Raw genomic sequence first — 25,876 nt, 5'->3', positions numbered from 1 at the left:
TCGGGTGTAGGGCCTGGCGTCCTCCGTGTTCTGTCCTGTCGGCGTGAACATTACAGGGATCCTTCTGCTCTCAGAGCCACCTCTCCAAGGTGGAGAAACACAAGGACATCTCTGGTCCAGCAGCCTCTCTAAGGCAGGTGCTCCCGGCCTCTGATCAGCTGGTGCCCGTCTTCATTATGGCTTCAGGTTTTTCAGTGCCGGCTGGTGCTGCATCGATCTTTTCAGATGCCTTCGCACCAGTGAGCCTGTACGCCTGGAGTTTTCCCAGCCCCGCCGAGGCATCCCCGTTTACTGTAGAGCCTCTGGGACGGTGCAAGCTTTGACTTCAGCATTGTATCCTGAAGAAGAGCTCTGCTGGACTGGATCCAAGGATGGCTAGGCCCGCTTCTGAGTAGCCCAGTGGCTAGTCCTCCGCCTCCAAGCTCAGCTGGCTACTGTTTGGGCCCGCTCTTGCCTGATAGCTGCTCTGAGGGTTTCATCCCTGGACCCGTTTGCAAAAGGGACGCTTTGCGGGGGCGGTCTCGGGGAGCTGCAGCCAGTCTGTTGGGGCCGGCCCAGTTGGAGGAAGCCGGCCGGCCGGCCTGTCTGTCCTTGCTGCCTGACCTCCGCCTGCCTCTTTCCTTCCCCAGCAACTGCACTCAAGTGTCCGGACGGGGAACCTAGAGACCTGTCTGCGCCTGCTCTCTCTGGGGGCCCAGGCCAACTTCTTCCACCCGGTGAGATCCTGTGGCCACGTCCACACTTGAGCCAGCGCCTGTGGTAGAGTTGGGACAGGCGGAGCGCCTCTGAGCATGCGCTGTGTGGGAACCAACTTCCTGCTTTTGTAGGAGAAAGGCACCACGCCCTTGCATGTGGCCGCAAAAGCAGGGCAGATCCTCCAGGCCGAGCTGCTCGTGGTGTACGGGGCTGACCCCGGAGCCCCCGACGTGAATGGCCGCACCCCCATTGACTATGCCAGGTGAGAATTGGCACTGCCTGCCTGCCTGGGATGCGTTTGCTGCATGCGGGAGGGGGGGGGGCACCGCTCGGCTCGAAAGGTGCTTGGTCTGCCGAAGGCCTTTTCTGCCCGGGATTCATCGGATCTGACGGAGTGGGTCCAGACAGGCTGGTGGCTTCTTTCTTGCCCTCTTCTAGGACCCCGTTGGGCCCGTTCACCATTGGTGGGGGCTAGTTAGAATTGGGGTGGGCTCTTTGGGGGGCACCCTGCCCGCCTGAGCTTTGCCCTCCCTCCTCACAGGCAGGCCTCCCAGCACGAGCTGGCAGAGCGGCTGGTGGAGTGTCAGTACGAGCTGACGGACAGGCTGGCTTTTTACCTCTGCGGGCGGAAGCCAGGTAAGCGGACTGGGCCCCAGTGGCAAAAGGGCATGGGCCAAGTGGGACAGGTTCCCCGGAGACCCTGGAAGCCAGGGTCTACGAGGGGGTCTTAAAAGGATCCTGGGTCCTAGAAGGGTCTGGAAAGCAGTGGTCTGCAAGGGGGCGGTTGGCCCTACCAAGGGCGGTGGATTTCGCTTAGTTAGAAACCTTCCCCCTAGAAACTTCATAGCAGTTCTGACGGGAGTTTGTATGTGGCAATGCCTGGTGTTCATCTTCCATTCCTCCCCTAATCATTGCTGCTGACCCGATCCTTTGAACTGACCTTCCCATTGGCCATCCTGGGCAGTGTTCCCTCTCACAGGGTGCTGTGGACTACAACGCCCAGAATCCCCAAGCAAAAGCCATTGCAGCTGGGGATTCTGGGAGTTGTCGTCAGCAGCATCTGGGAATCCCTGTGAGAAGGGACAGTAGTCCTGGGTAGCTCCCAGCTAATTTGGAAACCAGCATGCATGAGGCGGTGGGAGTTGGACACCATGGAGAGGCTTGCTGGATTATTTTTTTAAAAACCCATTATTTTCTTCCTTCACAGACCACAAGAATGGGCATTACATCATTCCACAGATGGCGGACAGGTGAGGACCCCTCCGCTCCCCGTGCAAATATGCCCCTTTTATATATCATTGGGAAGGAATGCTTCCTCCTTGTGGACATTGTGGGGAGTACACCTGCTCCAGCTGTCTTAGGGCAGAGTGGTGGATCCGAGATTCTCTAGCTGGTTTTGGACTACAACTCCCATCACCCCCTTGCCGGAGTTATGTGATGAGATGATGGGGGTTGTAGTCCAGCAACAGCCTTAGGTTGGCTACCCCTGCCTTAAAGGGTTGTAGGCCGAAAAGAGGTAGGCGCCTCTTAAGCCAAAGTGGTAAAGGGTTCTTTTGATGGATGGAGATGAAAGGAAGGGGTGGGGTGGTTGGGGGCCCGGGCCCTCTGGTGTGCAGCTGTCGAACGAAATGAAATTCTTCTTTGCTCTTCGAGTGTCATCGGCAAACCTATCTCTACAGTCCTTTAAAACAGCCTCTCTTTTGAGACTTGGGGTAGTGTGCAAGTTTTTGCTTAAATTTGATGGGTACTTTCACTCTGCACCTCTGAGCAACCCAAACAGGAAAATAACCCCCTTAGGGTAGGGAGTGGGTTCCAGGCAAGAAATGTGGCCCTTACAGGAAGTTGGGTTACATCCCGATTGGACTACTGCCATGGGCTCTACATGGGGCTGCCCTTGAAGACTGGGTTGAACAGGGCTGCTCAGCTTCAGCCCTCCTTCTAGGTGCTGGCCTACAACTCCCATCGTGCCTGGCTGTTGGCCACTGTGGCTGGCGATTATGGGAATTGTCGTCCAAAAACAGCTTTGTATTTTGCTCGGAGACATACCCACAGCTAGTGCTGTTCTTTTAAAATGGGTGGCGTGTGGTCTCTTCTTGGAAATAAATATGGAAAATGAGGGCCCAGCGTGCCTCTCTCTAAAAGGTGAATTTCTGCCTGCAGAGATGGTCATTCTTGGGGTGGCACGGGTGGCCTGTATGTCTCCTTCATCTGGCGGCCACATGCAAGTCAAAGGGGAGCAAGGGTGACTTGGGGGGTTGCCCCTTGCTGCTGCTGCTGCTGCCGCTCAGGTTTTGTGCCTCTTAATGTCCTCTTTTGTCCTCTTCTTCCCCTGCTGCCTGCCTGGAGTTCAGAGTGCGTCCAAAATGCATGTCTCAAAGGTACCGACGGTTCAGCTCTTTCTGCATGTAACCGCCGTGGCCTCCCCCCCGCCCGCTTTGGGGGACCTTGTTGGTGCCTGGGGAAGGCAGTCTGCATTTTCGTCTGTTTGGCAGCCTGCAGTTGGGCCCAAGGGCAGGGCATTAGGGGAGCAGAGAGCCCTTCACAGTCCACGCCGCCTCCTCCTCCCAGAGCTGGGGAATTCCCAAGTTACAGAAGGCTTCGACATTTAGACCGTAAAGCTCGGGTTCTCAGCCTCAGCTCCTACAACTCTCATCATCACCAGTGGCCAAAGACCGAGAGAGTTGTAGTCCAAACATAGGAATGTAGGAAGCTGCCCTATACTGAGTCAGACCCTTGGTCCGTCTTGCTCAGGATTGTCTGCCCAGACTGGCAGCGGCTTCTCCCAGGTTGCAGGCAGGAGTCTCTCTCTCTCAGCCCGATCTTGGAGATGCTGCCGGGGAGGGAACCTGGGACCACCTTCTGTATGCAAGCATCCAGATGCTCTTCCCAGGGCGGCCCCATCCCGTAAGGGGAATCTCTTACAGTACTCACGGGTAGTCTCCCATTCAAATGCAACCAGGGTGGATTTTTTTAAAGTTTTTTTTTATTTTGTGTGTTTCTGCATAGATTTCCAGCCTTCCTTTCCCTCCTGCAGGCCCAGTCCCTTCGCCCTTTATCTTTAGAGTCGACCCCACCCCACCCACCCCCGGCCATTCTCTCATCCTTCTCCATCGGTCTCCCAGCAATGCTCCCCCCCCGCCCCCCGCAATCTGCTGGCTGCATCATCCTCTCTGGAGTCCAGCAGATTTGAATGGAGTGACACGGGATGAGGTTGGGGGGACAGGCTTGAAGGGACAGTGGTGCCCCCTCCCCAGGTGAAGCTCCTTTGGAATAGGGATGATGAGGGGCATCTTCTGCTCTTTCCCAGCCTGGACCTCTCGGAGCTGGCGAAGGCAGCCAAGAAGAAGCTGCAAGCGGTAAGTTGGGCCGGAGGGATGAGGCGGGTTTTGTGGTGTGGCGTTTGGTCCTTGATGGGGAGATCTGCTTCCCCCGCTGAAGTGAGGGGGACGCACCTCCTGTGTCCTCTTCCTGAAGGGCCCACAGACAACCCCGCCCTGTCTTTCTTCTCCTGGGGCTGCTGCTTTTCTGTGTGCGGGGAGTGATTGAACAGCGGGCGGGCTGGGGGGAGGTTGGCTTTTCACCTGCTGCAGTGGTGCAGCCCAGGAAAAGCTCTCGCTTGATTCTGTGGGCTCTGTAAATGGGCTGAGAGCCTAGGGGAGGCGGGCTGCGTATCCACAGCTCCAAGAGCAAACATGCAGGCCCATATACCGAAATTCTGCCACCAGACAAGCGGAATTCTGCAGTTTGTGTGCAGTAACTCAATCTGCACATCTTGCACCACTTATTCTGGTCTGGCCAGTCCTGGGGTGAGGCCAGGCATCTGGGGCCGACGTCCCCACCCCTTCCATCCCTAGAAATCCTGTTCAGCACCCCTGGCCCGGCTTCTGACTTCTTGGGAGGCACCGCCTGCACACTCCCAAGCATAGCTTGGCATCATGAGGACTAGAAACTCCCTTAGGCTTTTGCATAGAAGCAATTCTGGTCACTGCACTTGAAGGAGGATGTTGATCAACTGGAAGGAGGGCAACCAAGATGGGGAGAGGGCTGGGAATCATCTCCTGTGGGGAATGGTTGAAGGAGATGGGTGGCTGCAGCTCAGAGAAGAAAGGGGGAACATGAGCGCCATCTTCAGATACCTGAAGGCCTGCCCCATTGGGAGGAGGAGTGGACTTGCTCGCTGTTGCTCCTGAGGGAAGGATTAGAACCAGTGCGTGGAGGTTAGGAGGAAGCGGATTCAGGCTAGACATTTAGGAACAATTTCCTGACTGCTGTTGGACTGTGGAACAGCCTGCCTCATGCCACAGCGGGCTCTCCTTTGCTGGAGACCTCCAGACAGAGGCTGGACACTCATCTGTCAGGGATGTTCCAGGAGATGCTTGAACTTGAGTAGGGACAGACTTTAAAGGGTCCCTTTTGACTCTAAAATCGCATTGCGATTCCACGAGGTTCTTGGGTTGCAAATAATACCGATTTCTGCACTGGTGTGGTTGTGATGGAAGATGCTAATTGTGCAGTCCGGATATCCTGCTGTATGTTGACAAAACCTCCACCTTGCTGGCTCTTAACTGCTATGCGACACTCCCCCTTCGGTGGTGATTCCTCGCCCGACTCCCAAATTGCTGTGTGGAATTTGGTCACTGAGCGTCCCTTTTCTCTCCCCCACCCGCCTCATAGCTTAGCAACCGCCTCTTTGAGGAGCTTGCCATGGATGTTTACGATGAGGTGGACCGGCGGGAGAATGACGCAGGTGAGCAGGGTTGTCGGCAGGGCGGGGGGGTGGCATTTGGGGAGGAGGTTCAAAGCCAGTCCAACTTAACTTTTTAAAAAATGTACTGCAGTTCCGGTTGTGGCCCCTTGGTGGCACTGTCTACCCAGTCACTATGGCAAGGCTTCCCAACTATGGTGCCAAGAACCCTGTAGAACTGCAGTCCCCATCATCCCCAGCCCCAGTGGCCTTTGGATGATGGGAGTTGTAGTCCCACGCCTTGGGAGCCCCTGGTGTACAGAACCAGTGCAGGGACTTGCACTTGGAGGGGGTGGGGGTGGATTAGTCTGCGGTAATTACCAGGCCCCGGTTCCATTTCCCAAACGGCCGGTGCAAGTTCAACTCTGTGCTTTTCCACTATGAGGCTGGGGGGTGGGGTGGGGGCTGGAAATCCGCCTTGCCCGTTGCCCCCGCTGTGGGGGCCTTCTGCCAGCCTCAGGGCGGAGCACCACCCGCTCCAGGGGCTGTGCCCCAAGATCCCAACCCTGTTGGAGGGTTCTCGGGGGAGACGCGTGTCCTCGGGCATGCCGGGGCCGGGGCTCTCCCGGAGGGCTTGCTGCCGCCGTGGGGACGCAGCCCCGCTCATGACTAGGCAGCCCCCTGTTCCCCTGCTGCTCCCTGCACCCTCCTCTGTCGGTCTTTCAAGGCTGGTAATGAAAACAGTCCAGAAGCTTAGGAGCACAGGAAGGAGCCTGCTGCTTTGCCAAGCAGAGGGAGGCGTCAGGAGGAGGGCTCACTTGCCTGAGCCCTCTGGAGCGCTTTCCTCTTCAGGGGCCCCTGCGTCCTGCTTGGAGGGGCCCCTACACGCGAACAAAAGGCTCACTGGAACTCACTTGAGCTGCTGTGTGGCACTGCTAGCTTTGGAGCACGGAAGAAGCCGGAGAGTTTAGCTGCTCTCTAAATCTGCTCTTTGCCCTCGTTTCTGGTACATAGGAAGCTGCCGTCTCCTGAGTCAGACCCTTGGTCCCTCTCGCTCAGTATGGTCTGCCCAGACTGGCAGCAGCTTCTTCAAGGTCTCTCTCAGCCCTATTTGGAGATGCTGCCAGGGAGGGAACTTGGAACCTTCTGCAGGCAAGCCCACAGGTGCTCTTCCCAGAGGGACCCCATCCCCAGTGCTCGCACATCAAGTCTCCCATCCAAATGCCAACCAGGGCTGACCCTGCTTAGCAAAGGGGACCATCTGTGCTTGCTACCACAGGGCCAGCTCTCCTACAGGCATGGCCCTGAAACGGCACCCAGCTGGTGTGGTCCGATGGAAAGAGGCTCTCTGGCCCCAGGCCACAAGGGCTCTCTCCTGCCCCTTCTCCTCTCCCTCCCCACTGCCACATGGCAGAGAATCCACAGCCGCTGCCGCTCTGGGTGGGCTGGGAGTGATGCTCGGAAGCTCCCCCTCTTGGGTTTTCAGCATCTCCCTCTCTTCTGATTCTCAGCTGACTCGAGACGGGAGTCCAGAATTGCTCCCCGAATCCTCTGTTGCCACCCAGCTCTCCACCCACCTGACACCAGACTGCCAGGCCCCAGTTGGAGGCTGGTGACTGGGGCAGGGGAGGGCAGGCTCCGGAGGCTGACTCCCCCCGCCCCACACACACACCCCGGGACGAGCTAGCAATCAAGTCCAGGCATGCAGGCACAGGCTGCGTTGCTGAGCGCGTCCTCTCTTGCTCTCGCCGCTTCGGCCGTTGGGGGGGCTGTAGTCCAGGGTCTGAGGATGAGCCAGCACAACGGAGCAACCGGCCTGAGTTCAGATCCCTGCTCGGCCGTCAGCCTCGGCCCGGCTGCTCCCTTCCAAGCTGGCCTACCTCGGAGGGGGCTGTGATGCTAAAAGGGGAGGGGGGAGTCTCCCCCCCATAGCCTGTTCTTGGATCTCTGGGGGGCTGTGGCGGGGGAGCAACCCAGCCGTACGAATCCCGTCTTGGGCGAAATGTCAGCGGGCGCGGCAGCCGGGAGAGGAGGGAGCCGTGCTGGCTTCCCCTCCCTGCTCGGCTGGGCCCCAGCTGGGCCGTTCATCTGCTTGGCGGGTGCCCAGCCGGGCCGGCCCAGGCTGAGTCATGCCAAGGCAGCTCCCTGCGGGGGGGGGCGCGTCGGAAGGAGGGGCCCATCTTGAGCCAAGATGCTGAGCCTGGCGGCAGCGGCGGCAGCAACATAGCAGCCCCTCCAGCCGCTCTTCTCCAAGGGAGGGGGAGTGCTCAGCGGGGTGGGGGGACAGCAGCGGCTCCCCCCCCGCGTCTCTCCCCCCCCCCATTCCTGGCCGGCAGCAGAGCGCGCCAGGGCCGGCCTCCTGCACGGGAGGCACCCAACGCCACTCCTCGGGAAGTTTGCTTGGCAGTTCGGCCCTTGGTAAGGGGGGGGGGTTTGAAATGAAGGTGGGCGGAAGAGGGGGCCAGGCGGCTTCTGCAGCTGGGGCTGTGCTCTGCTTGGCTTTGGGGGCTGCTTTGCAGGAGCTCCGTGTGGGGCCCGCGCTCTGGCCGCATCACCCCCCGGAGTCGCTGGGCTGCTGCTTGCTCCCCAGTTCTCTCTCCCCGAAAGGGGAGGGTTGATCTGTGTGGAGTGGTGAGGGTGCGCCCAGAGCGAGCTGGGCTGGGGCCAGGCGGGGACGTGTGCAAAGACGAGGGCAAGACTCCTGCCTGCACCCTTGGAGAGCTGCTGCCAGACTGCAGCTCTCCAAGGACCGGGGCGGGGGGGCGGACTCTGTAGCAGGCAGCTGTCTAGCTCCTCAGGTCAGGTTCTTCCATCTTTTCCGGCCAAGGCCTTTCTTCCAGGGAGATCTCTGATTATGGGCCTCTTTCCCCCCTTCTGTGGCACGGGAGGAAATCCGAGACAGCTCCAGGAACGGGTGCGGGGGCGGGGGGGGGGGCCACATCTGACGATCAATGTCTTTCTTGCTTCTTCTCCCTCCCGGAAAAGTCTGGCTTACGACCCAGAACCACAGCACGCTGGTGACGGAGCGCAGCGCGGTGCCTTTCCTGCCAGTAAACCCCGAATACTCGGCCACGCGCAATCAGGTGACAGGGGCTCCCCCCACCCCTTAATGGCTACCCTCTTTGCGTCTCTACGTGGGGGGGGGGCCGGAGAATGGTGGTGGGCGCGGCCTCTTATCCTGGAACCTGCATCTCCTAGCCGGGAGGTCCTGGGGCCTTCATTAGGGCAGTCTGGTTGTGGGGTGTGGATATTCTGCACGCACTCAGAGGAACGTTTCTTTCCGCTCTTGCCTGCTTGGAGGCTTGGACCTGGGTGAGCGTGCTGGAGGAAGATCTACTTTTTCCTTCCTGTATTTCTGTACCACCTAGTATGGAAATTGCTAGGCAGTGCACAGATTATTAAATGTTGAAAACATTTGAAAAGTCATAGAAACAGATAAAACTCACAGTAGATAAAGACATTAAAATTAAAAATTTAAATTTCAGTTAAAAGCCTGGGGAAACAGGTATGTTGTCGGGGTCCTCCTAAAAACAAGCAGAGAAGGAGATGCTCTTATTTCAGCAGGGAGCGCCTTCCAGAGCCCGGGGGCAGCCACGGAGAAGGCCCGGTCCCCAGTTGCCAGCAAACGAGTGAGCGGCAACCATAACCGGACCTCTCCTGTTGCTCTTAGTAGGCGACAGGGTTCATTCATGACGGAGAAGGCGCTCTCTTAAGTACCCGGGGCCTAAGCCGCTAAGGGCCTTATTGGAAATAACCAGCATTTTGCATTTAGTTTGGAAACCTATCGGCAGTCACTGTAGTTCTTTTAGAATTAGTGTTGTATGGTCCCTTCAGGTAAACCCAGAGACCAGTGTCCCCTGTAACAGGGATTCCCAGATGTTGTTGACTACAACTCCCAGAATCCCCAAGCAAAAGCCATTGCAGCTGGGGATTCTGGGAGTTGCAGTCAACAACATCTGGGAATCCCTGTTGCAGGGAATACTGCCAGAGACCAATCTGGTTGCTGCATTCTGTACCGATTGTAGTTCCCGAACTACGTACAAAGGCAGCCCCACATAGAGTGCATTACAGTAGTCAAGCCTAGAGGTTACCAGCATATGTACCACCGTTTTAAGGTCATTTGTCTACTTTTGAGGTGCCCACTATGTTTGGGGATCCCCAAATACAAATACTATGGACTTTTATAGACTGCCTTTCAACCAGGGTTCCCAAATGGGTTTGCAGAGATATGAATTAATAAATGAATAAAATGACTCCCTGTCCCCAAAGGGCTTGCAATCTTAAAAGAAATGCAAGATAGAGACCAGCAACAACCCCTGCAGGGAGGCTGTGCTGGGGATGGAGAGGGCTGGTTGCTCTCCTCCTGCTCAATAAAGAGAACCGCCACTTTTTAAAAAGGTGCCTATTTGCCCAGTTAGCAGGGTTCCCCAGGGACCCAACCTCTGCGTCTCCAGATGTGGTTGGACTACAGATCCCATCATCCTTTGGCCATCGTGGCTGGGGATGATGGCAGTTGTAGTCCAGCCACATCTGGGAATCACTGCCCTATGTTACTAAATGCTGAACCCAAGAGTCTTGGCCCCCAGTACTCCTGCCTTAATCTGAGGGGGTGTCATTCAGCACATGCTCAGAGGCTCTCTTGCCTTTTAACTTGCCTCAGACCTCAGAGGGCCTTGGCATTCAGAAGAAATCTTGGAGCTGGCTGTAGAGAAGGGCTGAGCAACTCTGGCCCTCCAAGTGGTGTTGGACTACAGCTCCTATCGTCCCTGTTGGCCACTGTGGCTGGGGATGATAGGAGTTGCAGTCCAACAGCAGTTGCGAGGGTTGCCCCTTCTGAGCCTCTAGTCTCCCCGCAAAAGGCAGCGTCCCTCTTCTCTCTGCTAGGGGCGGCAGAAACTGGCCCGCTTCAACGCCCGGGAATTTGCCACCCTCATCATCGACATCTTGAGCGAGGCCAAGCGCCGGCAGCAGGGCAAAGGGTTGGCCAGCCCCACAGGTGAGGCGCAGGCGAGAGGGGTGGCGGGCGTGGGGTGGCCCCACTGTCACAGGCTGGTTTGCTGCCAGCCGCTTGCTCCTTCGTAACGATGCCACCCTTGCCACAGAGGCCCTGGACTCTTCCCTGCACGGCCCAAGCGACCTCGACGACCAGCACGATTACGACAGCGTCGCCTCGGACGAGGACACGGACCAGGAGCCCCTGCGCAGCGCCAACGCCGCCCGCAATAACCGCGCTCGGGTGAGCCTTCCTGGGCAACGGGGGGGGCGGTCGGGCATCGCTGTCCTCCCAAAGATGATTCAAGCATTGCAGCCAAACCTTACATTGGAATTGGCCCATTCAGAGCGTAACTTGGTCTTTTTTGGCCCCCCAAGTCACCAGCTTCCAAGCCTCTGCCGGTCCACAGCGTGCCACCCTAGCGGTTAATGCAGATCAGGACTGGCGATTCGGGACTTCCTAGTGAGGGCTCTGTGAATGAGCGTTCATGTCCCGTTGGTGCCGGGTTCCCTCCTTTGTGGGTCCTCCTCGTAGTGGCACTGTTGGCTTCGCCTCTCGCCCTGGTCGGTTCTTGTTGGCCCCGGCCGGGCCTGCCCTCACCAGCTTTCTCCTCCCCCCCGCCCCAGAGCATGGACTCCTCGGACCTCTCCGATGGGCCCATCACGCTCCAGGAGTACCTGGAGGTGAAGAAGGCACTGGCCGCCTCCGAAGCCAAGGTCCAGCAACTCATGAAGGTGAACAACAGCCTGAGCGACGAGTTGCGGCGGCTGCAGAGAGAGGTGCGTGGCTGAGGGTGCCGTCCCCTGGTAGGGATTCGAACCCAGGGCCGTGCTGGGCGTTGCTCATGCAGAGGCGCAGAGAGGGGGGGCGGCGCTTATGGCTCCGCAAGCAAACCTTTTGGGGGTGTGCCTTCCTCAGAGGTTTCATAGACTCCTAGCATGTCTGAGTTGGAAGGGGCCTCGGGAATCTTCTAGTGCAGGTCTTTGCAGCAGCACCCCCTCACCGCTGGCCGACCAGCCGCCTCTGTTTGGAGACCTCCAGAGGACGAGAACTCGCCCACCACTGCATGAGGCAGGCTGTTCCGCTGTCCAACAGCCCTTTTGGCTAGGACATTTTGGGCAGGTTTGGGCAATGCGGATCTCTAGTGGGCTTGTGTGCTGTGTTCGGCGAATCTAGAGTCCCTTTGTGCTGTTTCTGCACTACTGCAAGACAGTCTTGAATCTGGCGGAGTGTCTGGGGGTATCCAGGAGGCGGTCAATATTCTAAATCGTCAGCAGTGTGCTAGGAACTTTCCAGTATGTAGAAGAGAAACTCCACAAGGAGGGGTTAGGGGAGGATGAGGCAGATGAAGATGGGGCGGGGGGGGGGACACTAAGTAGGGGGCTGGACCAGAAGACTGCTAAGACCCCTCCCAGCTCGATAGTTGTATGTAGGAGGGAGATGAAGGGGTGGGATTGGGGCCAGGGAGAAACCGGAGGGGGGTGGCCCTGTCACCCCCCTGCCTGAGTCCTCCAGCTGAGGAGGAGAGCTGGTCTTGCCGACCAGCAGACCCTCTGCTAAACAAGGTCTGCCTTGGTTTGCATTTGGATGGGCAACTACATGTGAGCGCTGTCAGGGGTTCTCCTTAGGGGATGGGGCCGCAGCTCAGTGGAAGAGCAGCTGATTTGTATGTGGGAAGTCCCAGCTTCTGTTCCTGGCAGCGCCTCCAGAGAGGGCTGGGAAAGATCTAGGGTAGACCACACTGAGCTAGCTGGAGCCATGGTCTGACTCGGTATCGGGCAGCCTCTTTGGTGGGTGGTTGGAAACCGATGCTGGGCCGGAAAGATCCTCGCTCCTGATCACCGCACGAGCCCTCCTCCCTCTGCGCTTCAAGATACACAAGCTGCAGTCGGAGAACCTGCAGATCCGCCAGCAGGCTGGGCCCGTCCACCCGGTGGTGGCGGCGGCGCCTCCTCCTAGCGAGCGTCCTGACCACAGCCACATGGCTCCCACGGCCACCGGGGCCCACCGCCGCGACCGCCACGCTGTCTCCATGTACGAGCCGGGCACCGGTGTGCTCAAACCCTTTGGGCAGCAGCCGATGGACGACCTGGTGGGCCGTCTGCAGCCCTTCCACCCGGGGGTGAGTGCTGGGGGGCCTGCATCCGGTGGCTTGGTCTGCTTGTCAAACTGGGAATTGTTAAGCAAAGGATGTATTCATATGCCCCCTAACTGAAGCTTGAGAACAGTGATCGAAACATAGAGCCATTTCAACAGGTGCATGATCTGAAACTGCGATAGGCTGGGTCTCCTTGTGAGCCACCTCCGGGGGGGGGGGGGTTAGGAAAATGAAATGAAGGTCCTGCCCAGAGGGCTGGGTGGGGGCACTGAGCAGGGGCTGGACTAGATGGTCTCTAGGAACCTCTCTCCTCTCTACAGTTCTATTAGGAGGGAGATGGAGAGTCCTGGGCGCCAGGTCAAAGCCGAGGGAGGCCTCGTGGGGTGTGGGAGAGTAGCTGCGGTGCTCTGGGCAGTTGGGAGTGGGGGGAGTGCCCCCCGGTGTCACTCACTCGGACATCTTGTTCCTGTCCCGTCCAGGAGGTGGATGATGAGATGCTGTACTCCATGCACAATCCGGCCAGTGTGTACAGAGTAAGTGGAATTCTGGGGTGGGTCTCCTGGGTGGGTCTCCTCCTCGTTCCACCCCAGCTTCTGCCAAGCAGTCTCTGGCCTTTGGGAGAGCCCCACCCCATGGGGCTCCTGCATGTGTGTATAGATGTGTGTGTGTCTAAGCCCTGACTTCCCCTCCCCTGGCCTTTCAGATCCGGAAGGGGGGCTCCATCTCCTCGATGCCTTTCCCCCCGTCTTCTCCACTCCTGTCGGGCCCAGCGGAGAGCGGACGCCACATGGTGAGTGGGCACCTTGCTGGTGGAGGGGGTGGAGATGGGGTGTGTTCGGGATGGGAGGGCCTAGGAGCTGGTCGCATTTACCCGCATGGAAGACGACTCTGGCTTTTTAAGACCGCCCCCTTAACAAATCCCGGCAAGATCTGTATTGGGAAACCTTGAGGCGTCTCACATCCCAGAACTTGAGAAAAACCGAGTCTTGGATTTGGGTCAATAGGATGTGTTCTCCCCTTCCAGGAATGTAGGAATTATCGAGTAGAAATTAGGCCTTGGTTTCTTGAGATTGCTGGGAGCTGGCCCCAGCAGACTTGAAAACCCTTCTCCCGTTGATTCTCAAACGCTGGGGTTCGCTAGTGCGCTCCAAGAAATCAATTTTAACCCCCCCCCACAGCCCAGAGTACTTTCCCACAAAGGAGTTCTGATTGGGCACTGATAGTTCAGATGCGTCCAGAGCTGCACTTGGGACCTTTCAGTCACTGCTGGTGCACAGAGACAAGGCAGACCTGGAGGCTGCTGGCAGATGTACATCTCTGGTGGTATAAAAATATGGATGATGATGATGATAATGATTATTATTGTTATTGTTATTGGCTACTCTGACCCTGTTTGAGTCCCTGTTCTGGCCTTGCCACTTGCCAGTTAAGAAGCACATTCATGCTCCTCCTGAGGGCAAGTGATTCGCACTCGTGCATACTCCCCAAGCCAGCCTTTCTGGCTTAAAAGGGCAGCGTGCCTTTCCCCATTCAGGGATGGAAAAACACTGCCCTGACCTCAGAACTAGTCTTGTCGGGGGAGGAGTTTGTGTTAGTGAGCATGAACGGTCCCCTTTGCTAAGCAGGGTCTGCCTTGGTTTGCTTTTGGGTGGGTGACTGTGTGAGCACAATAGGATAGTCTTCTTAGGGGGTGGGGCCTTTGCTCAGTGGCAGAGCATCTGCTTTGCATGCAGAAGGTCCCCATTTCCCTCCCTGGCAGCATCTCCAGGTAGGGCTGGGAGAGACTGCCTGAAACCTTGGGAGAGCTGCTGCCAGGCAGTGTTGACAGTCCTGAGCTAGCTGGACCAAGGGTCTGACTCAGACGGCAGCTTCCTGTGTTGCTAACTGTGGGCACTAGTTGGGATCCCGCAGTGATAACAGAAGGACGATCCTGGCAGTGGCTTTGAAGGAAGGAGGGTTGGGGTGGCCACCGTCTCCCCTCACTAGGTCTCTCCAGCTGGACTCATACCTGTGTGTGTCCTCTTCTAGTCGGGGAAGCTGGACCGGCACGGCAGTGGCACAGACAGTGACTACGACAACACGCAGGCAGGGGATCTGCCCCTCAGGTGAGGGGCTGCTGCACAGCGGCTGGGGGAGGTGGGCAGGGCTGCTAAGAAGGAGGAGCGGTCCGTGATGGCGTGATGGGGACACGGCATACGGGAGCTTCCGAGGCATTCCACTACAATGCTGCTTTGGACAAGCTGGATTCTGCGCTGGGAGAAGTTAGAGCTCTGTGATCTGCATAAATTGGGCAGCTTTGCATGGCTTCCCCTGTGTTTGGTTCATTTGGGGCACTGTTAAGAGCTTCCCCCCTTTGGGGATGGGGCTGTCCTGGGAAGAGTTCAATCCCGGTTCAAATCCCGGGCTGAGAGAGACTCTGGCCTGCAACCTTGGAGAAGCCGCTGCCGGTCTGGGTAGACAATGCTGAGCTAGAAGGCAGCTTCCTGTGTTGCTACGAGGAGCCTGGAGTGCCACCAGCTTCTTTCCTTGAAGACCTGAGAATTCTCTGAGAGCTGCATTTCCCTGCATGGCTCTGGAGTGGATTCAGGAGGGCAGTGCCAGCCTGAGGAGCCCCATGCCATCTCTCCTCTCCTCTCCTCTCCTAGCATGGATGGGAAACGCTTCCTGGACCTCGGCAAGGACGACGACCTGCACCCGGACCCGGAGTCACTAGAAGGGGATCTGGACCCAGGCCTGCCCAGCACAGAGGATGTCATCCTCAAGACGGAGCAGGTCACCAAGAACATCCAGGAGCTCCTCCGAGCCGCCCAGGAGTTCAAGCACGACAGGTCAGGATGGATCCCTTCCAGCCCCACACCCTGCTTGCAGGCCCTGTGTGGAAGAGGAAGAACACGGCAGTACGGGGAGGGGGGACTCTCTAGCCTGCAGAATCGGTGGCACTGGAGGACTGGAGACGGTGGCCATTTGAGAGCGGTTTGGCGTCCCCTGCAGTCTGTTGAAGAGAAGTGGGTGGGTTGCAGGGCCGGGATTCCGCAGCTGTGCGTTGGTGAAGGTGTCCCACGTGCGGTGGCTTGAGAGGACGGCTGGTGTGCCAGGGAGGAAATTGTGATTGAGGTCTGTTCCCTTCCTGCATTGGCCTGGCCCTGCTTCCTTCCAGCCCTCGCCACTGGCGAAAGGGGCATCATTCGGCCCCTGGATGCTGTCCCCAAGGCGGAAGGGCAGCACAATTTCCTGCCCTCCGAGGAGGCTGGCCGCTGCAGTCCTGCTGGAGTTGCTGTCTGAAGTGGCTTCCTCAGGAGGCGGGGCTTCTCCGGCTTCACTGTGGAGTTAACACCTTTCTTGGTGTGAGTGTGAAGTGCGTGCCCCTGCTAGGAGAAGTTCTGAAAAGGCCGGGATTGGGGTCTCATCGGCCTTGCCTTGAAGCAGGACATGAGCACTGCGGAGGGGTCCCATCCAGTGTCCCCTCGATCGGGGATTCCCAGCTGCAGTGGGGGTTCTGGGAGTTGGAGCCCCTGTGAGAGGGGACGCTGGTCCCATCCCGCCTCCAAGTCTCATTCTGTCTCTCTGACCCCAGCAGCTTCGTCCCCTGTTCGGAGAAGATCCATGCTGCCGTCACCGAAATGGCCTCGCTGTTCCCCAAGGTAGGCGAGCGGGTGGCTGCCTTTTCTCCAGACATGTGGGGGCTGCAGACGAAGCCAGGATGTGGGGGTGGGGGGGTTGCGATTGTGGGGTGTGTGCCTTTGGTTTGGTTTGGATCAGCTGTTTATGCACATCTCTTGGCCAGCTGTACGTCAGAGCCCAGCTGGTACCAACACCCAAACTTTGAAAGCAGGGCTCCTCAAACTCGGGCCCCCAGATGTTGGACTACCACTCCCATCATCCCCAGCCGCCATGGGACGATTTCAAGCTGCCTTCAAAAGAATTGACCACCGCCCTTCACTCTGTCTGAACAGTTAGCTAGCCCCCTCCCCCTGTGTTTCTCCAGTCATCGGGGCATGCCGAGAAGCAACAGGCAGCCTCCTCTGATGATCCTCTCATGCCTGCTGCCGCAGAATGACCCGCCCTTCGTGGAGGCAGCTCCAGATCACACAGAGAAGCAGCAGGCACCCTCTTCTTGGGGGCCTTTCAAGAGCGGGCAAATTTGAGGGGAACGGCGTCCCCCGTGCAGGACGACGACTGGCATCCCCCCTTGCCACTGGGGCTGATGGGAGTTGTAGTCCGGCCACCCTGAGGAGCCTCCTGTGCTCGTGTCCCGCTGCCGGGTGGCTTCCTCTCATCTGGGATGTGCTTGTTCTTTCCTCCCTGCAGAAGCCCGCACTGGAGACGGTGCGCAGCTCCCTCCGGCTGCTGAACGCCAGCGCCTACCGGCTGCAGAGCGAGTGCCGCAAGACCGTGCCCCCCGAGCCGGGCGCAGCGGTGGACTACCAGCTCCTGACGCAGCAGGTCATCCAGTGTGCCTACGACATTGCCAAGGCCGCCAAGCAGCTGGTCACCATCACCACCCGGGAGAAGAAGCAGTGAATCACGGCCCTCCCACCCCCCAACTGGGATCCTGCAGGCGCCTGGAAGTGTCCTGGGCCCACCCAGCTCCGGCCGTGGGGCTGGCAACGTGGTGCATCTCGTGACTGTAAATGATTGGGGCACAACCTGGGGTGCACGGAGTGGCGTGGGGTGCCTGTGCAGTGGACTCTTGTGTACATATTCCCGTCCTGACCCCCAGAGGAGAGGGAGCCCATCTCAGGCCCTGCTCCTCCTCCTCCCTCCCCATCCATATATATAGAGTGTGTGTGGGTGTGGAACTGTAAGTATGTGCCCCCCCCCGCCCCCACTGCGCATATAAGCACCCAATGTATTTATCTCCTGACCCTCCCCCCTGCCTCCTCAATAGTGTTGACACTGGAATAGCAACATCTAGGTGCTGCAGCTATTGGCACAGGACCCTCCCTGGCACACGCCACCTCTTCCACTCCCCACCTCTACCGAAAGACCCCCATCTGTTCCTTTGCTGTGGGGCAGGGGTCTGCTTGCTAGCATTGGCACACACCTTGGCCGTTCATGGTGGGGCCTTCTCTTCTCACTGCCCCCCAGACTTGTGGAGCTGGGGGCTGCTAACTGGGCTGGGGGCGGTGGCACCTCGGAAGTCTTGTGCGTCCTGTACATTTGTATGAAATAAAGATGTGAGCATCCGAGAGCAATTCCGTCCCACGGCAGTCTGTCTTTTTGAGAACAAAATCCCCGGGTGGAGCCTCTCTCCGGAACTGTCTGACAGGTTAGTGTCCTCTCCTCCCTGCCCAGGTCTTCCTGGCTCTTAGCTGGAACAAGATCCCAGGTTTGTGTGTGGCTGCGCTCAAGTTTAATTTTTATATTTTATCACTGGATCTCCTTAAATGGGAGGAGGAGGGCTGCGCTTGTGGCAGCAAACATGACTTGTCCCCTTGGCTAAGCAGGATCTGCCCTGGTTTGCATTTGAACGGGACATGCCACATGTGAGCACTGTATTCCCCTCACGGGGCGGTGCCGCTTGGCATGCAGAAGGTCCCAGGTTCCCTACCTGGCAGCATCTCCTCCCTGCAGCTTCGGAGAAGCAGCTGCCAGTCGGGTCTGATTTGGTGGTAGGCAGCTTGCTCTGTTCCTCAGGTAGTCTGTTGAACTCAAAAGCTCACTTGAGCTCCAGAATGAATGAATGGACTCTATTATGGTCAGTAACTAGCGATTCATACCCCACATGAAATCCAAGGTACAAAGGGTGGATGGGTGAAACGTAGAAAGAGTCAAAGGTAGAAACAGTCAAAGGTACAAAGAGTGAACCATTTCCACCCGTTGTACCTTTGTCTCTTCGTACCTTTGTCTGAGTGAACCAAGAGTGACCCATTGCCCCTTTGACCCATTGCCCCTTTGTAACCTTGGTCGCTTTGTAACCTTGGTCGCTTTGTACCTTTGTCCCATCCTCCCATCCACCCACTGTAACTTTGACGCTTTGTACCTTTGTTGCTTTGTACCTTTGTTGCTTTGTACCTTTGTCGCTTTCTAGCTTTTTACTAGAAAGGTACAAAGCGACAAATGTACAAAGCCTTTGTCGCTTTGTACCTTTCTCGCTTTGTACCTTTGTCCCATCCACCGATTAACCCTTTGACCCATTGCCCCTTTGTCGCTTTGGTACCTCTGTCGCTGTGTACCTTTGTCGTTTTGTACCTTTGTCGTTTTGTACCTTTGTCGTTTTGTAACTTTGTCACTTGGTAACTTTGTCGCTTGGTAACTTTGTCCCATCCACCGATCCACCCATTGCCCCTTTGTCGCTTTGAAACTTTGTCCCATCCACCCATCGCCCCTTTGCCCCTTTGCCCCTTTGCCCCTTTGCCCCTTTGCCCCTTTGCCCCTTTGCCCCTTTGCCCCTTTGCCCCTTTGCCCCTTTGCCCCTTTGCCCCTTTGCCCCTTTGCCCCTTTGCCCCTTTGCCCCTTTGCCCCTTTGCCCCTTTGCCCCTTTGCCCCTTTGTACCTTTGCCCCTTTGCCCCTTTGCCCCTTTGTACCTTTGTACCTTTGTACCTTTGTACCTTTGTACCTTTGTAACTTTGTAACTTTCTCCCATCCACCGATCCACCCAGTGCCCCTTTGACCCAGTGCCCCTTTGTCGCTTTGTACCTTTGACTCCATCTAACTTTGTCGCTTTGCAACTTTGTCGCTTTGCAACTTTGTCGCTTTGCAACTTTGTCGCTTTGCAACTTTGTCGCTTTGCAACTTTGTCGCTTTGCAACTTTGTCGCTTTGCAACTTTGACTCTTTGACACCATCTACCTTTGTCGCTTTGTAACTTTGTTGCTTTGTAACTTTGTCCCATCCACCCATTCCCCCTTTGACCCATTGCCGCTTTGTCGCTTTGTACCTTTGTCGCTTTGTAACTTTGTCCAATCCACCCATCCACGCATTGCCCCTTTGACCCATTGCCCCTTTGTCGCTATGTACCTTTGTCGCTTGGAACTTTTTCCCATCCACCCATCCACCCATTGCCCCTTTGACACATTGCCCCTTTGTCGCTTTGTACCTTTGTCGCTTTGTACCTTTGACTCCATCTAACTTTGTCGCTTTGTACCTTTGTATCTTTGACTCTTTCTACCTTTGTCGCTTTGTACCTTTGACTCCATCTAACTTTGTCGCTTTGTACCTTTGTATCTTTGACTCTTTCTACCTTTGTCGCTTTGTAACTTTGTCGCTTTGTAACTTTGACTTTATCTACTTTTGTCGCTTTGGAACTTTGTCCCATCCACCCATTGCCCCTTTGACCCATTGCCCCTTTGTCGCTTTTTACCTTAGGTAAAAAGCGACAAAGTTACAAAGGGTCAAAGGGGCAACGGGTCAAAGGGGCAACGGGTCAAAGGGGCAACGGGTCAAAGGGGCAATGGGTCAAAGGGGCAATGGGTCAAAGGGGCAATGGGTCAAAGGGGCAATGGGTCAAAGGGGCAACGGGTCAAAGGGGCAACGTTACAAAGCGACAAAGGGTGGATGTGACAAAGCGACAAAGTGTCAAAGTTACAAAGCAACAAAGGGGCATTGGGTCAAAGGGGCAATGGGTGGATGGGACAAAGGTACAAAGCGACAAAGTTACAAAGCGACAAAGGGGCAATGGGTGGATGGGACAAAGAGTCAAAGTTACAAAGAGTCAAAGGGGCAATGGGTCAAAGGGGCAATGGGTGGATGGGACAAAGTTACAAAATTACAAAGTTACAAAGAGTCAAAGTTACAAAGAGTCAAAAGGGCAATGGGGCAATGGGTGGATGGGACAAAGAGACAAAGGGGCAATGGGTCAAAGGGGCAATGGGGCAATGGGGCAATGGGTGGATGGGACAAAGAGTCAAAGTTACAAAGGGGCAATGGGTGGATGGGACAAAGTGACAAAGTGACAAAGGGGCAATGGGTCAAAGGGGCAATGGGTCAAAGGGGCATTGGGTCAAAGGGGCATTGGGTCAAAGGGGAAATGGGTGGATGGGACAAAGGTACAAAGCGACAAAGGTACAAAGCGACAAAGAGTCAAAGTTGAAAAGAGTCAAAGTTGAAAAGAGTCAAAGGGGCAATGGGGCAATGGGTGGATGGGACAAAGTCAAAGTTACAAAGCGACAAAGGGGCAATGGGTCAATGCGGCAAAGTTACAAAGCGACAAAGTTAGATGGAGTCAAAGGTACAAAGCGACAAAGGTACAAAGCGACAAAGTTACAAAGAGTCAAAGTTACAAAGCGACAAAGGGGCAAAGGGGCAATGGGACAAAGAGTCAAAGTTACAAAGCGACAAAGTGGCAATGGGTGGATGGGACAAAGAGTCAAAGTTACAAAGAGTCAAAGTTACAAAGCGACAAAGGGGCAATGGGTGGATGGGACAAAGGGGCAAAGTTACAAAGAGTCAAAGTTACAAAGGGGCAATGGGTCAAAGGGGCAATGGGTCAATCGGTGGATGGGACAAAGCGACAAAGTTACAAAGCGACAAAGTTACAAAGCGACAAAGTTACGAAGCCACAAAGTTACAAAGCGACAAAGCGACAATGTTTCAAAGCGACAAAGTTAGATGGAGTCAAAGCTACAAAGTTACAAAACGACAAAGGTACAAAGCGACAAAGTTACAAAAAGTCAAAGTTACAAAGAGTCAAAGTTACAAAGCGACAAAGGGGCAATGGGTCAAAGGGGCAATGGGTGGATGGGACAAAGTTACAAAGTTACAAAGAGTCAAAGGGGCAATGGGGCAATTGGTGGATGGGACAAAGTGACAAAGCGACAAAGTGACAAAGCGACAAAGAGTCAAAGTTACAAAGCGACAAAGTTACAAAGAGTCAAAGGTGCAATGCGACAAACGGGCAATGGGTCAATGGGGCAATGGGGCAAAGTTACAAAGCGACAAAGTTACAAAGCGACAAAGTTACAAAGCGACAAAGCGACAATGTTTCAAAGCGACAAAGTTAGATGGAGTCAAAGTTACAAAGCGACAAAGGTACAAAGCGACAAAGTTACAAAGAGTCAAAGTTACAAAGCGGCAATGGGTCAATGGGGCAATGGGTGGATGGGACAAAGAGTCAAAGTTACAAAGCGACAAAGGGGCAATGGGGCAATGGGTCAATGCGGCAAAGTTACAAAGCGACAAAGTTACAAAGCGACAAAGTTAGATGGAGTCAAAGCTACAAAACGACAAAGGTACAAAGAGTCAAAGTTACAAAGAGTCAAAGTTACAAAGCGACAAAGGGGCAATGGGTGGATGGGACAAAGGGGCAAAGTTACAAAGAGTCAAAGTTACAAAGGGGCAATGGGTCAAAGGGGCAATGGGTCAATCGGTGGATGGGACAAAGCGACAAAGCGACAAAGTTACAAAGAGTCAAAGGTACAAAGCGACAAAGTTACAAAGCGACAAAGTTACAAAGCGACAAAGCGACAATGTTTCAAAGCGACAAAGTTAGATGGAGTCAAAGCTACAAAGCGACAAAGTTACAAAGCGACAAAGGTACAAAGCGACAAAGGTACAAAGCGACAAAGGTACAAAGTGACAAAGTTACAAAAAGTCAAAGTTACAAAGAGTCAAAGTTACAAAGCGACAAAGGGGCAATGGGTCAAAGGGGCAATGGGTCAAAGGGGCAATGGGTGGATGGGACAAAGTTACAAAGTTACAAAGAGTCAAAGTTACAAAGAGTCAAAGGTGCAATGCGACAAAGGGGCAATGGGTCAATGGGGCAATGGGGCAAAGTTACAAAGCGACAAAGTTACAAAGCGACAAAGTTACAAAGCGACAAAGCGACAATGTTTCAAAGCGACAAAGTTAGATGGAGTCAAAGTTACAAAGCGACAAAGTTACAAAGAGTCAAAGTTACAAAGCGGCAATGGGTCAATGGGGCAATGGGTGGATGGGACAAAGAGTCAAAGTTACAAAGCGACAAAGGGGCAATGGGGCAATGGGTCAATGCGGCAAAGTTACAAAGCGACAAAGTTACAAAGCGACAAAGTTAGATGGAGTCAAAGCTACAAAACGACAAAGGTACAAAGAGTCAAAGTTACAAAGAGTCAAAGTTACAAAGCGACAAAGGGGCAATGGGTGGATGGGACAAAGGGGCAAAGTTACAAAGAGTCAAAGTTACAAAGGGGCAATGGGTCAAAGGGGCAATGGGTCAATGGGTGGATGGGACAAAGCGACAAAGCGACAAAGTTACAAAGAGTCAAAGGTACAAAGCGACAAAGTTACAAATCGACAAAGTTACAAAGCGACAAAGCGACAATGTTTCAAAGCGACAAAGTTAGATGGAGTCAAAGCTACAAAGCGACAAAGTTACAAAGCGACAAAGGTACAAAGCGACAAAGGTACAAAGCGACAAAGGTACAAAGCGACAAAGTTACAAAAAGTCAAAGTTACAAAGAGTCAAAGTTACAAAGCGACAAAGGGGCAATGGGTCAAAGGGGCAATGGGTGGATGGGACAAAGTTACAAAGTTACAAAGAGTCAAAGTTACAAAGAGTCAAAGTTACAAAGCGACAAAGGGGCAATGGGGCAATGGGTCAAAGGGGCAATTGGTGGATGGGACAAAGTGACAAAGCGACAAAGTGACAAAGCGACAAAGAGTCAAAGTTACAAAGCAACAAAGTTACAAAGCGACAAAGTTACAAAGAGTCAAAGGTGCAATGCGACAAAGGGGCAATGGGTCAATGGGGCAATGGGGCAATGGGGCAATGGGGCAAAGTTACAAAGCGACAAAGTTACAAAGCGACAAAGTTACAAAGCGACAAAGTTACAAAGCGACAAAGCGACAATGTTTCAAAGCGACAAAGTTAGATGGAGTCAAAGCTACAAAGCAACAAAGTTACAAAGCGACAAAGGTACAAAGCGACAAAGTTACAAAGAGTCAAAGTTACAAAGCGACAAAGGGGCAATGGGTCAATGGGGCAATGGGTGGATGGGACAAAGAGTCAAAGTTACAAAGCGACAAAGGGGCAATGGGGCAATGGGTCAATGCGGCAAAGTTACAAAGCGACAAAGTTACAAAGCGACAAAGTTAGATGGAGTCAAAGCTACAAAACGACAAAGGTACAAAGCGACAAAGTTACAAAGAGTCAAAGTTACAAAGCGACAAAGGGGCAATGGGTCAAAGGGGCAATGAGACAAAGAGTCAAAGTTACAAAGAGTCAAAGTTACAAAGCGACAAAGTGGCAATGGGTGGATGGGACAAAGAGTCAAAGTTACAAAGAGTCAAAGTTACAAAGCGACAAAGGGGCAATGGGTGGATGGGACAAAGGGGCAAAGTTACAAAGAGTCAAAGTTACAAAGGGGCAATGGGTCAAAGGGGCAATGGGTCAATCGGTGGATGGGACAAAGCGACAAAGCGACAAAGCGACAAAGTTACAAAGAGTCAAAGGTACAAAGCGACAAAGTTACAAAGCGACAAAGTTACAAAGCGACAAAGCGACAAAGCGACAATGTTTCAAAGCGACAAAGTTAGATGGAGTCAAAGCTACAAAGCGACAAAGTTACAAAACGACAAAGGTACAAAGCGACAAAGGTACAAAGCGACAAAGTTACAAAAAGTCAAAGTTACAAAGAGTCAAAGTTACAAAGCGACAAAGGGGCAATGGGTCAAAGGGGCAATGGGTCAAAGGGGCAATGGGTGGATGGGACAAAGTTACAAAGTTACAAAGAGTCAAAGTTACAAAGAGTCAAAGTTACAAAGGGGCAATGGGTCAAAGGGGCAATGGGTCAAAGGGGCAATGGGTCAATCGGTGGATGGGACAAAGTGACAAAGCGACAAAGTGACAAAGTGACAAAGAGTCAAAGTTACAAAGCGACAAAGTTACAAAGCGACAAAGTTACAAAGAGTCAAAGGTGCAATGCGACAAAGGGGCAATGGGTCAATGGGGCAATGGGGCAATGGGGCAAAGTTACAAAGCGACAAAGTTACAAAGCGACAAAGTTACAAAGCGACAAAGCGACAATGTTTCAAAGCGACAAAGTTAGATGGAGTCAAAGCTACAAAGCGACAAAGGTACAAAGCGACAAAGGTACAAAGCGACAAAGTTACAAAGAGTCAAAGTTACAAAGCGACAAAGGGGCAATGGGTCAATGGGGCAATGGGTGGATGGGACAAAGAGTCAAAGTTACAAAGCGAAAAAAGGGGCAATGGGTCAAAGGGGCAATGGGTGGATGGGACAAAGTGACAAAGCGACAAAGTGACAAAGAGTCAAAGTTACAAAGCGACAAAGTTACAAAGAGTCAAAGTTACAAAGCGACAAAGTTACAAAGCAACAAAGGGGCAATGGGTCAAAGTTACAAAGCGACAAAGTTACAAAGCGACAAAGCGACAATGTTTCAAAGCGACAAAGGTACAAAGCGACAAAGGTACAAAGCGACAAAGGTACAAAGCGACAAAGGTACAAAGCGACAAAGTTACAAAGAGTCAAAGTTACAAAGCGACAAAGGGGCAATGGGTCAAAGGGGCAATGGGACAAAGAGTCAAAGTTACAAAGCGACAAAGTGGCAATGGGTGGATGGGACAAAGAGTCAAAGTTACAAAGAGTCAAAGTTACAAAGCGACAAAGGGGCAATGGGTGGATGGGACAAAGGGGCAAAGTTACAAAGAGTCAAAGTTACAAAGGGGCAATGGGTCAAAGGGGCAATGGGTCAATCGGTGGATGGGACAAAGTGACAAAGCGACAAAGTGACAAAGCGACAAAGCGACAAAGCGACAAAGTTACAAAGAGTCAAAGGTACAAAGCGACAAAGTTACAAAGCGACAAAGTTACAAAGCGACAAAGCGACAATGTTTCAAAGCGACAAAGTTAGATGGAGTCAAAGCTACAAAGCGACAAAGTTACAAAACGACAAAGGTACAAAGCGACAAAGTTACAAAAAGTCAAAGTTACAAAGAGTCAAAGTTACAAAGCGACAAAGGGGCAATGGGTCAAAGGGGCAATGGGTCAAAGGGGCAATGGGTGGATGGGACAAAGTTACAAAGTTACAAAGAGTCAAAGTTACAAAGAGTCAAAGTTACAAAGCGACAAAGGGGCAATGGGGCAATGGGTCAAAGGGGCAATGGGTCAATTGGTGGATGGGACAAAGTGACAAAGCGACAAAGTGACAAAGCGACAAAGTGACAAAGAGTCAAAGTTACAAAGCGACAAAGTTACAAAGCGACAAAGTTACAAAGAGTCAAAGGTGCAATGCGACAAAGGGGCAATGGGTCAATGGGGCAATGGGGCAAAGTTACAAAGCGACAAAGTTACAAAGCGACAAAGTTACAAAGCGACAAAGCGACAATGTTTCAAAGCGACAAAGTTAGATGGAGTCAAAGCTACAAAGCGACAAAGTTACAAAGCGACAAAGGTACAAAGCGACAAAGTTACAAAGAGTCAAAGTTACAAAGCGACAAAGGGGCAATGGGTCAATGGGGCAATGGG

The 25,876-nt window shown here is 54.1% G+C and overlaps 1 protein-coding gene across 4 annotated transcripts in view; it reads left to right on the top strand.

Moving 5' to 3' along the window:
* GIT1 (GIT ArfGAP 1) overlaps nucleotides 1–17,666 on the top strand; it is a 47,508-nt gene extending 29,842 nt beyond the window's left edge. The window contains exons 9-26 of one of the 4 annotated variants that reach the window (XM_053275045.1): nucleotides 630–716; nucleotides 828–958; nucleotides 1,238–1,332; nucleotides 1,904–1,946; nucleotides 3,048–3,074; nucleotides 4,004–4,052; nucleotides 5,371–5,443; nucleotides 8,366–8,463; nucleotides 10,265–10,376; nucleotides 10,483–10,616; nucleotides 11,000–11,152; nucleotides 12,247–12,495; nucleotides 12,951–13,004; nucleotides 13,175–13,261; nucleotides 14,500–14,576; nucleotides 15,117–15,299; nucleotides 16,046–16,112; nucleotides 16,780–17,666. In XM_053275045.1, the coding sequence (XP_053131020.1) occupies nucleotides 630–716; nucleotides 828–958; nucleotides 1,238–1,332; nucleotides 1,904–1,946; nucleotides 3,048–3,074; nucleotides 4,004–4,052; nucleotides 5,371–5,443; nucleotides 8,366–8,463; nucleotides 10,265–10,376; nucleotides 10,483–10,616; nucleotides 11,000–11,152; nucleotides 12,247–12,495; nucleotides 12,951–13,004; nucleotides 13,175–13,261; nucleotides 14,500–14,576; nucleotides 15,117–15,299; nucleotides 16,046–16,112; nucleotides 16,780–16,992 (1,932 nt within the window). In that variant the 3' untranslated portion in view covers nucleotides 16,993–17,666. The remainder of the gene's footprint in view (nucleotides 1–629; nucleotides 717–827; nucleotides 959–1,237; nucleotides 1,333–1,903; nucleotides 1,947–3,047; nucleotides 3,075–4,003; nucleotides 4,053–5,370; nucleotides 5,444–8,365; nucleotides 8,464–10,264; nucleotides 10,377–10,482; nucleotides 10,617–10,999; nucleotides 11,153–12,246; nucleotides 12,496–12,950; nucleotides 13,005–13,174; nucleotides 13,262–14,499; nucleotides 14,577–15,116; nucleotides 15,300–16,045; nucleotides 16,113–16,779) is intronic. The other 3 variants (XM_053275046.1, XM_053275047.1, XM_053275049.1) reach the window with 3 other exon arrangements.
* The last annotated feature ends 8,210 nt before the right edge of the window (nucleotides 17,667–25,876 follow it).

Source organism: Hemicordylus capensis, chromosome 12 (genome assembly GCF_027244095.1).
Source record: "Hemicordylus capensis ecotype Gifberg chromosome 12, rHemCap1.1.pri, whole genome shotgun sequence".
Taxonomy (NCBI): Eukaryota; Metazoa; Chordata; class Lepidosauria; order Squamata; family Cordylidae; genus Hemicordylus; species Hemicordylus capensis.
The sequence above is the reverse complement of the archived record's forward strand: the minus strand, read 5'-3'. Positions and strand labels throughout refer to the sequence as shown.